Here is a 15,847-nt window from a genome sequence, read left to right on the forward strand (position 1 = left end):
AATTACCTATTCAGCCCCATCGACGGGCCATAATCCCGATTCATAATTCAGATATTGGTAAAAATGTACTGTTTTGTAGATATAAACACTGTACATGAATACTCATACATTCCCCATCTTTAACTCTTTTGTCCATGTTTCTGAGGAATTTCATATTCTCGTCTCATTTTAATAGTAAAAGTTTCTACTCATAAAGGAAGTGAGGAAATTTGCAAACATATTTACAGTAATACATGTACTTCAAAACTTCCTCTTGAATGGAAAAACCTACCTGTTCATTAGCTCATCTCAAAATAAAAAAAACAACATGTACCAACTTTGAAATTTATTTAATAATTTTGCAACAAACACAATTGTTATATCAATATGAACTGAATGTCTCAATGGTCCTTCTGTTGCATCAAAACTGGAAACTTGTCGAAGTCTGTCTTTAATTCCCACTTTTATCACACTGTGTCCAATAATAAAACTAATTCCTAAACTTTTTTCACATCATGCTAACTTTGAAAATAATGTTTTCGACACCTGCACAAAAGAGAGAAAAGAAAATTATAAACATTATTTTTATTTGTAAACAACTCTGACTCTTTGTATGTTACACATCTGCATCTCAACATCAAATTATCTTACATCTATTCATTCGTATAATCCTTATTCAGCCACTGAATACATTTATTTATCAATTACTTTATATTGGAAAAAAATCTCATATATCAATCATTTTGATTGACAGAAAGCAGGAATTATTCAATAGTTTAGAAATAATTATTGTTGGCCATTTCTATTTCTCTCTTATGTCTCCTAGGATATAATTTATATGTTCAGTTGCATATCTACAAATAGGACTCAAAAAATAAAGAAACAGAATTTAAACTTTATCTATGAATTCAAACTTTAAAACAAATCACTCACACTTAAGGAAACAAATTTTAATATCCCCTCTTTTTATTAAGTGAATAATCAAAATTGTTTTATTTAAAGATATTATAATTATAAAAAGTTAGACATTTGCTATTGATGACAATGTTCATTGTATATCAAAGAGCCACTCAGTCCTTTTTTTATTCTTGACTCCAGTTTTGCTTATCAATCTAAAAGCTGGGACATTGTCACAAGATAATTACTTAAAAAAAGACATTACTTAACAATAGGAAAAATAATACTTAACATTTGACATTTTCATATCATATTTTATTTCAGTTGTGTAATTTACAGCATTTTCGTGATTGTAACTTTATTTCATAGTACACAAAAACAAATATTTTTTTCTCTTTCATTTTTACTGATTCTTATTACCTACAGTATGAACATCTTTTCATTCATTTTATAAATACAAGTGTATATCCCTGATTACTATACTTACACAGTGGTCTACACAATGTACAAAATCTATCAATTCTTCTTCACAAGTCTCCTCCTCGATGGCGGGTTTTACTGCTACTCTCTCATTACATTTATCCAGTATCTCCTTGAATTCTGCACATTTAGGTTTCGCAGCACACTCCTCTTGTAATACTGTCTGAGGATCCTATCAAAGGAATATTTATCTTGTCAATGTAGTTTTCAAAACATTTAATATTTTATTTAGTATTTCAATACTAAAAATACAAACAAAATGATTCTAGATATAAAGTCATGAACCTAGCATAAACTAAGATTTACTCTAAAACTTAATCTAACCAAACAAATACATGTATTGCCTTGGTTCCTTTAGGCCAAAAAAAATAATACTCTTGTTTCCTGTTACCAGCAAAAAAAAAAAAATAGGGTAGGTAGGTAGGAAAATAATTTTATTTTATTTTATTACTACATGACTGATGAACTACAAAACCATTGAATTAAAAATGTCATAGCAAGGTCAATATTATCTAGATTTCAAAATGAAATTCCATGTCTTTTCATGCACAACTCAAGTGGAATTTTATGAAAGTCCACATTTTAAACATACATGTATATTTCATGTAATACAATTTGAATATACATGTATATATATATTTTTCACTTTTGGAACATGAAATTCCTGCAATTTTGAATTTTTTCCCAAAAAGCTAACAAGAGGTCCATGGGCCACATCGCTCACCTGAGAAGCTTTGACCATGCTGTTCTTTACCAGATTCCCCCTTTGTAATACCTATTGTGACCCCCACCCTACTCCAAGGGTCATAATTTGAACAATTTAAAATCTACACTATGGATGCTTCCACATAAGTTTCAGCTTTTCTGGCTCAGTGGTTCTTGAGAAGAAGATTTTCAAAGATTTTTCCTATATATTTCTATGTAAAACTTGGATTCCCTATTGAGGTGCCGCCCTACCCCCGGGAGTCATTTTTTTAACAATTCAAAATCTACACTATCCAAAATGTTTCCACATAAGTTTTAGCTTTTTTGGCCCAGTGGTTCTTGAAAAGAAGATTTTAAAAGATTTTTCCTATACTGTACAGCAGGAAATTAACTCGCGGAGTTAATTTTCGCTATATTCGCGGAAAAAGAAATTCCGCGAATTCAACATAGAGTGAATAATTCTTTAATAAGTTTTCTAAAGATAAACTGAATTTTTATTATTTTCTGTGATTAGATGTAGACTGTCTTTATTAATTATGCGAGTGTCTGGATCAATTACAAACACGCAGTTGTTGCTGTTTTTAAAGCTTATTAATTGTTTAATTCATTTCTATAGCTAACGATTAATTTTGCCATCTAGTAGACGTGCGATGTAATTATTTAGTAAAACATGCTTGTTCAATTTCACCCGTGCGTATCACTCAGTCATTACCATTAATCAAGGCATTTACTAAGTAAACAGGGTAACGACAATTAATTAATTCCAATTATATGATTAAAAGTTCAACATTTTTACTACGGTTTATTTTTTTTCTGATTTGGACCCGGAAATTAAAAAAAATTAATGCGTAGTATTATTTTGACTTCAAATCGGGATCATTCCGGTGTTTCTTTATTATTCAATCGGGATCAAAATCGACACAATAAATAGACTACTTTTCTGTCTGATATGCGCGATATACATGATTGCAGACTTTCGTAATATACTATAGAGACGGGAAATAGCAGTTCACACAATAGATACCTACAGAAAAATGCTTGCAAGTAGTGCTTATGAAAGTTTTGGTTTTTCCTTTTCCGCGAATTCAAACGACCGCGATTTGCCGAAAATTGAACAAATCGCGATCTTTTCCGACCGCGATTTTAACCTGCTATACAGTATATGTTTCTATGTAAAACTTCGATTCCCTATTGTGGCCCTGCCCGACCTGCGTATTTTACGCATAAAAATTACTTTTTACCCCCAAAAATGTCACCTAAAGGATCATTATGACGCAGAAAAAAATTGAAAACAAATTTTAAAAATCTACACTATCCCTGGATATTTAACATAAGTTTCAGCTTTTCTGGAATTAATCAGTGGTTAATTTCAAAGAGGCAAGATTTTTTAATGACCCCACTATATTTTTGTCTTTTCTTGATTCTCTAACAAAACCCTTGTGTTGGCCACTTGGCCCTTCATTGTTTTAACAATTTATATCATTGGCTTTGTCAAAAAGGATGTAATATTGTACAAAGTTTTCATTAATAAACATTTTGTAAAGCAATCAACCACTTTCAAGTGTTATCTTTTGAAGAGGAAGTCGAAAATGTGAAAAGTTTACAGGCGGAAATAAAAGAAGTATACATGTATCAATTATATTTTACTTTAATTTTTTTAAAAATTTTTTTTAAACATCAAATATATGATTTTAGAAGGCAGAGCTAATATAAGAACTGAAAGCAAAACCAGTGAGCTCAAAAAAAAAAACTTCAAAGGGTCAAAAGACCCTTGGCTAAAAAAATTTGCAGAAAACGCTTGTCCGCCCATCCGGTATCAGTGAAAAAAAATAATTTCAGACAAGTGTAAAAGAGTCTCTAAATAATGAAAATGAACGACTGTTGAAAGGTAATCAGTAGTTTCAAGAGTTGTACATAAAACCACACTTTGAATAGGGATCGCTATTAAATAAGTTCACATTTGAACGGGATCGAAGTTCATTTATTGCATACTACTGAAAAAGCGTGGAACTTACGAACTTAACGAAGTTTGGATTCTGTTTGATGTTGACAGGTTCACTTGTGGATATTTATGTTGTTGTCAGGACAGAAAGCCTCGATAAAATTTCATTTTATGTCTTTGTTGTTTTTATTAATAACATCACAAATCAATCAAGCACATATCATGTGTAATGGACTTTATTTTTAATTTTCAAGTTGAAACTATTCGATCTTTATTGAAAAATTTTCGTACAAATGAAGTTGAAGTTCGGAAAAGTATATGTCTTGGTCACTTAACCGAATTGGACAAGTAGGAAAAAAAGTTATTTTAGAGCCCTGGGTTCAGGTGCAACAAAAAAAAAATAGGGTAGCAGGAAACAAGACTATTTTTTATGGCCTTATACTTAAGTTGGACATAAACAATACTGATAATTGGGGAAATAAAAAAAAATAATAATAATAATTTAGAAATAAATATTTTAAACTGGTTAACAAAATGCAAAATAATTCATTCGTTAGATTGGAGGGAATTCTTGTTTCTTTCAGGTTGTTTTATTTTACTATCTTCACTTGTTCATGTTGTTACTTCATTTTTCACTAATATTTCACATAATATTTCATTTTGAATATTGCTTGATAACATTTTACATCTGCATATCATTTGGGAATTCTTTTATTAATATATTGGTAGACTGATATTGCACTGCACAGACCTTAATTTGCACTGTTTTATGGGACATCATTTATTATGTGCACATTTTTGCATGCATGTAGGATGCTATATTTTTGAATTTAGAATCTTACAGAAAAACTAGTTTAAGAAGCTTATGCAAGTTATGTCAGTTTGAAAGGGAGAAGCACACTTCCTTAAAAACAATTTTGCATCATATATCCACTCAATATCTAACTTTTGGCTTCTGGGTGTCAACCCAATCTTTCAGTAAGTTTTTCCATCACCTAACAATGCATCTAGTGATCATGAGTCACTAACTTAGGTATCAAAAGAAACATCTGATCTTACCACTAATTCCTCTTCTTCTTCCTCCTCAGACTCTTCCTATAAACATTAAAAAAAAAGAGAATAAAGTAAAACTTATTATGTTTTTTCCTCTAATACTGATACTTGGAACACTTTAAGACATTGATCATCATTGATCTGTTCCCAACCGGTACCCATATCTATTCCTTACCCAAATATTGTTAAGTTTATAAAGGACAATATAACAACTTGTCAGTCTTTGTTCACTCTATAAGTCTATAGTCAAATACAAAATATTTTATCATCAAAGAGAACTGAAGAATTTCCATGTGGTTTGTTACCTATGTATAGTACTTGACTGAAAAAGTCATGTGGTGACAAAATACAGTAAATATATATTCCATGCCATCTATGTAATTGACAACAACAATTTTCTCTCCCAAATGGTTAGCAAAGGACAAGATAGGCTTTGACACCTTTTTGGCCCCTGATTTTAGGTGTCTTTCAGAATTATGCAACAGTTTATCCATAAAAACATTTTCTCATCCCTGCTACAAAATGAGTATTGGTTAAAAGTTCTGAAATACACAGAGGTCTCAAAGAGTTCAAAAATCTGCAATTTTTCTAATTTTCTCATTTTTATGCAAATTTTCATCAATTTTACAGCACTTTTTGTTTTGGAAACCATAGAGCACAAACTTAGCTATCTACCAAATTTATATATTTTATAAACGAGTATAAGATACACTTTATGTGTAAAAATTTCAGATAGGCAAGCTTGTGGTCTATGTTTTCCGAAGAGAAAAATATCTCAAATATGATGAAATTCTACCAGAATGAATTGAGGGAATTCGGGGAAATGTCCTTTTTCTGCATGCTCTAGTGGCTTCTTTGTAAGCTCTGAATCCAAATTAGTGCTGGCTTTAAAGCAAGCACAGTTTTAGTTCAATTTTCACATCAAATAAGAGGCCAGATCAAATAAGAGGACTAATACATTTTCATTCGGACTAATAAAAGTTGTGGTTAATTAGTCCGAATGGACTAATAAAGTTTTCTGGAGAAAAAAAAGTTACCGATGTTCTCGACAACTTTCACTGGAAAATCCCATATGTATTTTTAAATTCTTGCAACTTTAAATTCGGCGGCCGTGTGTTAGAAATTAAACATTTTAGCGATCATGATTTAGTATCACATACTGAAAGATGTCCGACATCGACATTTGGATTATCATACGATCGTAGTTCCAGGGACCTATATACTAGTTAGTATATAAATAGCACGATTTCAACGAATCATGGTAAAAAACATTTCATGCAAATGCTTTGTTTACTTCAAGTACATTGCAAGTTTAAAAGTAAAGAACCACTAGTCCGGCCGGACCAACAGCTAAAAATGTTAGTGTCGACCCCTGCTTACCCTACAACTGAAATTTTGCAACTTTAAACGGCCATAACTTTTGTTCTAATGAAGATATCTTTATGAAATAAAAAGAATTATCCAAGTTTCAATGAGCTCTTTCCAATGACATACTGATAGAATTTGTGTACAATTTCCTAACAAAAAAAATTAGCTAGGGTTGCTAATTTTTAAATTTTTAAAGCATGCATAAAATCAATTTTCCATGACATTCTAGTGTACATGTATATGAAGTGGAAAGGTTTACAAAAAACTAAAAATTAACACTGCGGTCTGAAAAAAAAATATTACCAGTATTGTTCAAATTTCCTCGACAATACATTATAGAGAAAATATACAGTATCCTTGACCCAAGCGCCTATGTCGGCGAGCAGAGTTTTGATGCTGTTTACGGAGACCAAAGAAAATAAAGACATACCCCATGCATCGCTTTCATGCCATATATGGTTGTGTAGATCAATTTATAGAAGACAATGGCATAAACAGTCTGACAGTGTAATTTCTCTTAAAGTGTAAATGAGTGCGATTCTGTGGGAATGGGTACTCTGTGAAATTGGAGTTAGATACCTTGTGTTCTTATTATACTATCAGTTAAACATTTATTACCAAAACAAGTACTTTTTCACTTTCTTTTCAAATCTTATGTATTATTTATTTTCAATTATCTCTCAGTAATTTTTATGGAAAACAAAGACCAGGATTCTAACAGAAGAAACATTTTAAGTTTCCTTACATAACATGCCTACATTGTTTACGATTACTGAATTGTTTACCTTTACATCACTCCACTAACATATCAAAGTTGTTGTACTTAGCATTATTTTATTGAATAGATGAAAATACAAAAGAGAAATTTGCTTTTAGTTTAAAATTATTTTCATTTGTTGTCCATTCAATGAAGTTGAAGGACGTTTTGACATTGGGAAAGAGGGCTCACAAGTCTGCAGTATATGCTCTTCAGTTTGAGTTTGCTAGGTCATTCATTTCTTTACACTCCATTAAAATATGCTGTATTATTCTACCAAATACCCCATTTTACACTTAATTGTCACCTGTTCTTCTGGTTCACCGGCGACAACAACTTCGTCTCCTAACGCCATCTTGGAACGTTCAAAAGGTTAAGAAAAAGTAATTTTGGAATATCGAGCTCGAATTCAAATAGTACCCTGATGACTTTTCAGCAAGAAAGATTGACAGACTTGAACCAAACTGGCTTGATTGTGTTTCAACTTTGTTTTATCTATTTATTATTTTTTAGTAATTCTTTTTAATACACATAAAAAAGGACAATTCCAAGAAAAACAGAAAACAAATACAAAAAGTACGGAAGCCCTTTTAGGACCTATCAAAATATATTTTTGAATTCGAAAACATAGACATGATAGATGACAACATGTACTTCTATTATTTAGCCATTGTCTCGTCAATTAGTGTTATTCTTTTTGTCTTTCTGCTGTTTGTGATTGGAATTCTGTCAAAGAAACTTAAAATCAGAGATTCAAAGAAATCAAAGTAAGAACAATTTACTTATGCTGAAAAAATATTGGTAATCAAGAAAAGTTTGTAAGCTTTATTAAATGAAACTTTATCAAACAAATGACGACTTCTCACAAAGCTAAGAATGTTTAGGAAAAAGATAGTTGACATTAAAAAAAACATGTATTTTATTTGTTTCAAGTTTAATGTGAAGTTTATGTCTTAAATCAATCTTAAATGTTGATGATGAAAAAAATTGTATTGTAGCTACACCAGCCCAGGCTTTGATGTCCAAGAATTTCACACTAATTATTATTCTGGGTTGAACGTGCTGAATGAAAATCGCGGGAATGAGGAAACAGGCAGTGGAGGTTATGTGGATAAAGATTCTGTTTAGAGAATGGAAAAACCTATAGTTATTGATTTAAAGATACATAGACACAGACTTGAAGTTAATATTTTCTCAAATTATAATTTTTTGTATCATATTACAACTTAAATATTTCAAGAGCATTTCACAAGAAAATATAATTAAAATCTTATTTCATCTCGAAGTTATTGAAACTTCGAACTTCTGGTCGGGCGGACACGACAAAAACTATATACCCCCGAAACTTCGTTTACGGGGCATAATTATAACCCATATTCAAGCAACGTCAAGGAATATGGGATTTTATCTCAGTGATACATGTACATTGCCCATTTTAGATTGAGTATGTGCTTCGCGGAATAATCCGGGTTGTGCATACTAGTTTTTTTTTGTTAGAAATGCCACAGTGACTATATATACTTGGTACGTGACGTAATTTCCTCCTTTCTAAGTTAGCAGACGAGCACATGTTTAGGTTGGTTCAAGCGATACAATCATTTCAATTTTGGATCGATATTTAAAAAAATTATAGTCTGGTCCAATTTATAGAAAAAATACTTCTATCGGCAAATAATTATTATTTGGTCTAGCATAGTCTTTCACCCTATTTCGAGTATGCTGAATCCGAAAAAATATGCTGGCCTTCATGAAAATGGCGTTAAAAAGGTCAAAATGGCAATTTAAAATGGCAGACATCCATTTTTTCTAATTTTCTCTTAATGTCGTTCAAAATGGAGAAATGATGACTGAATATCTCACTGAGTGTAATACAACTATAAAAATGATAATAGAATGCTAACATTATTAGTTAAACTCTGAAAATTTAGTCGTTTCTGCACTTCATTCGAATTTTCTCGAATTAATTTGTCTATTCTATATTCTGCTTTGTTCAGGATTTCTCATTTGCAAATATCCATACATTGTAGATTTGTAATTTTTCCTCTGCATCTCAAAAATGATCATTTTTACAGTTGTATTACACTCAGTGAGATATCCACACATTATTTCTTCATTTTGAACGACATCAAGAGAAAATTAGAAATAATGGATGTCTGCCATTTTAAATTGCCATTTTGACCTCTTTAACGCCATTTTCATGAAGGCCAGCATATTTTTTTCGGATTCAGCATACTCGAAAAAGGGCAAAAAAACTATGCTGGGCCAAATATTAATTATTTGCAATTAGAAGTCTAGCCTTCTTTTAAAAATCAGGACCAGACTATTATGGCCAATTCAAAGAAACGTTAAATTTTTTTTTAAATGGTCAAACTTCAAGGTCAAGGTCGCGGGGTTAAAAATCATACTGTATTCAGAAAGGTCTTGTATGTCACAGGTAATACATATCAATTTCTATTAGTCGTATTGTTTGAACTATTTCGGCATGCGCAAGTATAATGAAAAGTAATTGTTAGGTCACGATATATAAGGTGCTGGTCAGGCGTGAAGTGGTCATCGACGAGCAATTAACCAGTTTCGAACACGCTTTTGCCTGGAGCACGTATGACTGAATCGAATTTTAGCCACGTGGGAGAGGAGCGGGCTATTCATGCTGTGTCTCAAAGTGAGCAACCCGGCTCTACATAGAGTTCTGGAGACGATTTTACAACTGAAGATGCATTATACATTTTCTCCGACAAAAAGATAGGGCATAGTAAGATGACAAAAAACAAAAAATTGTCTGTGAACTGAATTTAAGTCAGAAAACGATGGAGATAAAGGTATTTGACTTTCAGTATTAAAATTAGAAAATATAGTATGAGTTTTAATATTAAATGCAAATTGAGAAAATGACATTAAAAGAGCAGTTAACTTGCTGGAAAATAACAGGATAGAAACAATTGATAAATTAATCATTTGAATAAAAGAAAGTATAGTTTTTACGTATTGATGATAATGGGATTGTTTACATGAATATCAAGACGATTTAATTATTGATGATGCCAATGATGATTTTAAGCTTCGGCAAAGTATTTCAGAGTAAAGAAAAGAAGGTCTTGTGAGAGAACATCACGTGAGTATCCTGGTCAGAAAGTACAGTCCTTGACAGTTTCCCGCTCGTATGGGCAGAATTTTGGAAAGTAATAACTGCATACACAGCACCTCCTGTCAATTTTATTGCAAGAGTTATTTAACATTTTATTTTGCGCAAAGCACAAATGTACATGTACTTGAAATATTCCTAGAAGTCGGCACCTTTTTGACTTTAATTAGAGCATTAAATTTTTAGAATTGTTCTATATATTGTTCACGAATGAAATAATATCATGCAGAGAATGTGTTTTGACTAAGCCAAAGTTTTACAGTAATGTTTTCTGCAAAAAAAAAAAAAAAAAAAAAAAATATATATATATATATATATATATATATATATATATATATATATATATATATATATATAATAAATATATATATATATATATTAATCTATATTCATATCTTTTGGATAATTACTTTTCAATAGATGTAATGCAAATAAGTGTTTCGTAAAAGAATTATAAAGTGTATATTTTTTTTCATATAATCAATTTATCAACCTTTAAAAATGTTGCCAATGGCAATAACTCCTTGTGTATATAGGCATTTCAATTGTACATATAAAGTAAAATGATTTCTCTGATATTAGCATTTCTCATACTTAAGAAGTCTGCGGAACATAATCATAATGATGTATTTTAACCAAATTTTACGCAAGGGTTATAATACTGTTCACTTAAAATGATTTTTTTAAATGCTAACATACATTTTTGTTTAAGGAAGGTCCATTCATTTAAAATTTACACTCCAATATAAAATTCAGATAATAACTTTCTTTTCAAAAATTCTATGTAGATGATTGATAATAATATAGCAAGTATGTATTTGTTTATTATAGTGCCATTTTGCATAAAAAGCATCTATGGAAATTAACGATAAGCATTCTGTTCATAGGATCTATGTACCATTTAGTACATTCACAATCATAAAATTCTTAAATGTCTTAATGGACTTTTTTTTTTATACAAACTAATTTGAGATCTATTTCTTTTGATTTTAAGCCTATCTCTTTTAAATTCTTACAATTTTAATATTTGGCAAAGAATGATTGAAAAACTTGATATTCCTAAAGTGGGATTATGCATGTTAAAAGGCTGTTTTGTTAAATTCATTTAGTCAACCATAATAAAGTAACTTTTGTTAAACTTACATATCATTTTTATTAGTTTTTAAGGAAAATGGAATATAAACAGTTTCAAATTAGATTTAGAGAATTAATAGAAAAGATATTTTGAGGGTTTTTTTTCTGACGGACATGGACAGATTCAACAACAATTTGGTTGTTTTCCATTGAAAATTTTGAACTATTCTCTTGGCAAATGAAAATATTTGCTTTTTTATACTAATATGTTTTATAAATTTGATGTGAATTTAGAGCATAGCTTAATATGATATGATATTATACTTCTGTGTTTAATTTTGGCTGTTAAATTTAAAAAAAAAAGATAAAAAAAAGTTTGACCGAAATAGTGTAGCGGCTTAGATCAAAATTTCAGCAAAATACTTCACTTGTGGATACAAGCATGAAATTTGGCACAAATGTCTATCTGATACTAGTATATCTAAAAACATCGTTGGCCACCGCGATTTCCGCCATTTTCAAGATGGCCGCCACTTTAACAAAATGGCGACATTTTCATGCAGTTTGGCCTCGCATACAGTCTTTCACAACCAAATTAATTATACTTTGGCCGCTTAAAGATATAATAGAATTTTAAAAAGACTATATAAATCCTATTTCAACTTAAATGCTATAAATAAAGACAAAATGATTTTCTTATAATGCATTTATTTATATTGTTCCCTATTGTAGAATTTACATATAGTTACATTGAATAAAATGTATCGCCAAAGTAGCGAGAAGCCATTTTTAAAATTGTAGTAGATGCCTCACATGCATTCCCTCGCTATCCAGTGGGCATAAATAGCAAGTAAAATCTTATGTTTTAAAGTCCTCAATAAGTGAAATAATTCTTCAAGGAACGTATAATTTCATGCAGTGAAACACTCCTTCAACATGTTCAAGACACGTAAAATCTCAATATATGAAATAATCCTCAAGGCAATGTAAAATCTCATTGAGTGAGCAACGTTTAATCTAAATGAGTGAAATAATTCTTCAAGAGACGTTAAACAAAAGGTAAACAATCAATTTTGTGTTTATGATATAAAACAACAGGTTATCATTATCCACAATGAAAGATCCCCTCGGCTGTGAAGGCAGTACCATCCTTTTTAAATCCAAGACAAACGCCTGTGATGGCTTGTAACCAACCTCAATTTGTTCTTGCAAAAAGATACAATGAGAATGAACGAAGATTTATGGTGTAGATAGATTTGTTGTTAATATGTTTAATGGGTTGCATATTGAAATGGTAGCTTTCTGCTTGGCGATTTGTTGAAAGAAGCGGTTGAATGACAGCATTAACTCAAGCAGACATAAGTTGCATATTCTGGAACTGCTTGGTCTTTCCTAATACTTTCGAATCTTGCTAAATCAAAGCAGAATCATCAGATTAGTGCCTGCTGTCTGTATTACTTGATAAAAAGGCATACCAAAATTCAAAGGAACTCAATAATTGCAATAAAATTGAAATAGATGACCTATTTTTCTTGGGAATTCAAAACAAGATGAAAAGACTTCACAATTTAATTTTTGGTCAAGAATTCTTTTGAAACTCGTTGTCCTCTTTTTTATAAGGTGTTCAAAAGAATCAGATTTCATGCTTTACAAAGAATCTTTTAATTATTATCATATCTGATTCCATATTTTTGGCTCTTGGTCACATCACTGATTCTCGATAGCTACCATTTTACCTTCGGGTGAAAACAAAGCACCCGGACATATACTAAGAATTTGAAAAAGAAATCTTTACCTTTAGAAAGACTATAGTTAGTTTTCAACCCTTTCCATTGGTCAAGCCCATGAGCAGAACAATGATACTGTAAATTACTTATTTTTCGCGAGAACTTATTATCGCGAAATAGCTCTTTAACGTCAAATTGTGAGAATAATTTTTCGCGAATGAATGATCGAGAAAATTTACATTGATTTTAGCACTATAATAATAAAAGTGAATAACTGAACTTCGCGATTAACACACAAAATAACGCGATATTTAATTCCTCGCTAATAAGTAGGAATCTACAGTATCGTAAAAAGTTATGGTTAACTGAAAATACAGCTTCATTAAGGTGCTGGTTGGTAGCTGGGCCAGGAATCTGCAGACTTACTGCAGAGTTCACAGGAATAAATACATGTGGAAATGTTCACGATAAGAAGGATAATATCACGAAGAAACCCATGCTGTTGAGAAAGTTTTTTTCAACAATGAATTGGCCTCTGTCTATGTTTATGGAAATTGGAAATACATTTGAAGAAGAGCGTAGGATCTTTATTTATATAGTTGTTGTCAAAACTGAAACTGCAGATGAAATATTGAAAATAGGAGACATTGGGAAAGAACAATATAGGAAATTCCTTTTAAGAATATATGTGAAGTTGATAATCCAGGATTTATGAACTTGTTCAGAAGAATAAATTTCGAATATTTAATCCCAAACCAAAATCTGATTTTTCAAAGTCAAAGTTGGAAAATTTTGTTGACTGTTGCCGTTTTCCTAGGTTTTTTTTTACTTTCTGTCAGAGTAGGCAATGCGATCTACTATTATTTTTTGAACATGAAAACCAGGACCCCCTCTCTTTTACAATATGGTTTGTTAAATACGGGTGTTAAATCTCAATTGATACCTATTTTGGAAGCAGGTCAAGAGTTGAAAAATAACTGACAGTTGATTCTCTGGGAATTGACAGCATTCAAAACAACCTGGACAAAGTCGAAATTTTTAGTAATATGCCAATGACAATATCCTTCCGCACATTAAATCTCTTGTAAAAGGTAACTTGAGAGTATACACTGTCTTCGATGTTTTGAAAGACGATAGTTTTAAGGCAGAAATTGAAAGGAAGTGTGGCATGGGGTCTAGACGAAAAGAAACTGGAAACACTAGACCACCAACGTCATGATGTCAAAATTTGTTGTCATCATGTACGATCAGCAATGGCAATAACATAAATGACGCGTGCCTTGATCCCCTCCCTCAAGAGCTGCTCTTGTAGAGCATTTTTCGGAGAATTGAATAACAAGATGGACTTTAATGGGGTCTGTCACTATGCAAGTGGATAACTTTACCATCACCCTCCAGGTGGGGTTGGGGAAAAGAATGCGGATTTTCGGTCTCACACTGGACAATTTCTTGCTATCAAGAACAACATTATAATGTTGGTGTAAAATAACTTCAACTGCTTCAGATCCAAATTACCTTGCTCTGCTTTACCAGTATGCAACTGTATACTGTTCAGAAAATTGAGTCAATTATGTCATTAAAACAGCTTTTGTTTGTATTTAAGAGCATGCGCATTGTATGTACAGACCCTAAACCGTGCTACTACACCACTTGCACGGTACGGTTCGGTACGCTTTGTTCAGGGAACGGTTCGCTTTGTTCACGGCACGGTACGCTTTGTTCACGGAACGGTTCGCTTTGTGCACGGAACGGTACGCTTTGTGCACGGTACGGTTCGCTTTATGCACGGAACGGTACGCTTTGTGCACGGTACGTTTCGTTTCTTGCACGGAACGGTTCGTTTTGTGAACGGTACGCTTTGGGAAACGGTATGCAAATGAAGTGGGCGGAGCCTGTTAGCTTTGGTCATTGATTGGCTGCTAAAAAATAGTCCATTTTAAACGAATTTTGAAGATCGTTATGCACGTGTACAATTTTATTTCTGTTATTAAAGAATGTAATTTATTTATTATTCATATAAATTGAAGTATTAATGAGTTTCTATTTATTAGGGAAGTTCAAATGTTTTATTACATGTACATGTATGCTATTGTATTTATCATAGCCTTGTGGGAAAACATCGTCCCACTGATCTTTTTGGCATTTGTAAATATATTGATATATAGAAGGTAAATATTTCCGTACGTATTTTTAATTTTACGTATGCCGAGGCTGTGTCTAAAATAGAAAAAAGACACACAAGTATATAATAATTTTTCATTCTAGAATAAAGCTATAACAGAATTGAATATATACTTGTTCTTTAACACTATACACGTATATAAATTATTTTCAATTGATTGATCTATAGAAAAAAATATGACTATTCGTGCTTTTATTTTTAATCTAAGTAATAAGAAATGTAGATTGTTTCTCATTTTTAAAATTGTTTGATCTATCGTTTAAATGTCTGCCTTAGAAGAGAAATATCAGTAACAAAAAATAAATTTATTAATTAAAAATGTTGAAGAAAAATAATTGTAAAGAATTTACAGGGCATAGAATACTTGTTTGTTTTTTTTTCTTTTTTCTTAAGTAAATCTTTATTTAATCTGAAAATCTTTAATTACTCTGAATTTAGATACGAAATTCAGAAGCAGAAACTCGGAATCAATAAAAATGACTTCCGATCGCATTTCGCGTGAAGATAACATTTCTTTTTATAAAATAATATTATGTTTTTA

General features: G+C 31.2%; 1 protein-coding gene across 1 annotated transcript; it reads right to left on the reverse strand.

Moving 5' to 3' along the window:
• Nucleotides 1-310: 310 nt before the first annotated feature.
• LOC134273557 (cytochrome b-c1 complex subunit 6, mitochondrial-like) lies at nt 311-7,577 on the reverse strand. The gene is made up of 4 exons (XM_062755753.1): nt 7,489-7,577; nt 5,063-5,098; nt 1,364-1,528; nt 311-525 (listed from the first exon to the last, which is right to left on the reverse strand). The coding sequence occupies exons 1-4, from the start codon at nt 7,534-7,536 to the stop codon at nt 493-495; spliced, it is 282 nt and encodes a 93-aa protein (XP_062611737.1). The 5' UTR covers nt 7,537-7,577; the 3' UTR covers nt 311-492.
• Between the last annotated feature and the right edge of the window lie 8,270 nt (nt 7,578-15,847).

This window comes from Saccostrea cucullata, unplaced genomic scaffold, assembly GCF_032062105.1.
Source record: "Saccostrea cucullata isolate Sc308-1 unplaced genomic scaffold, CSIRO_AGI_Scuc_v1 ctg560, whole genome shotgun sequence".
NCBI classification, from domain to species: Eukaryota; Metazoa; Mollusca; class Bivalvia; order Ostreida; family Ostreidae; genus Saccostrea; species Saccostrea cuccullata.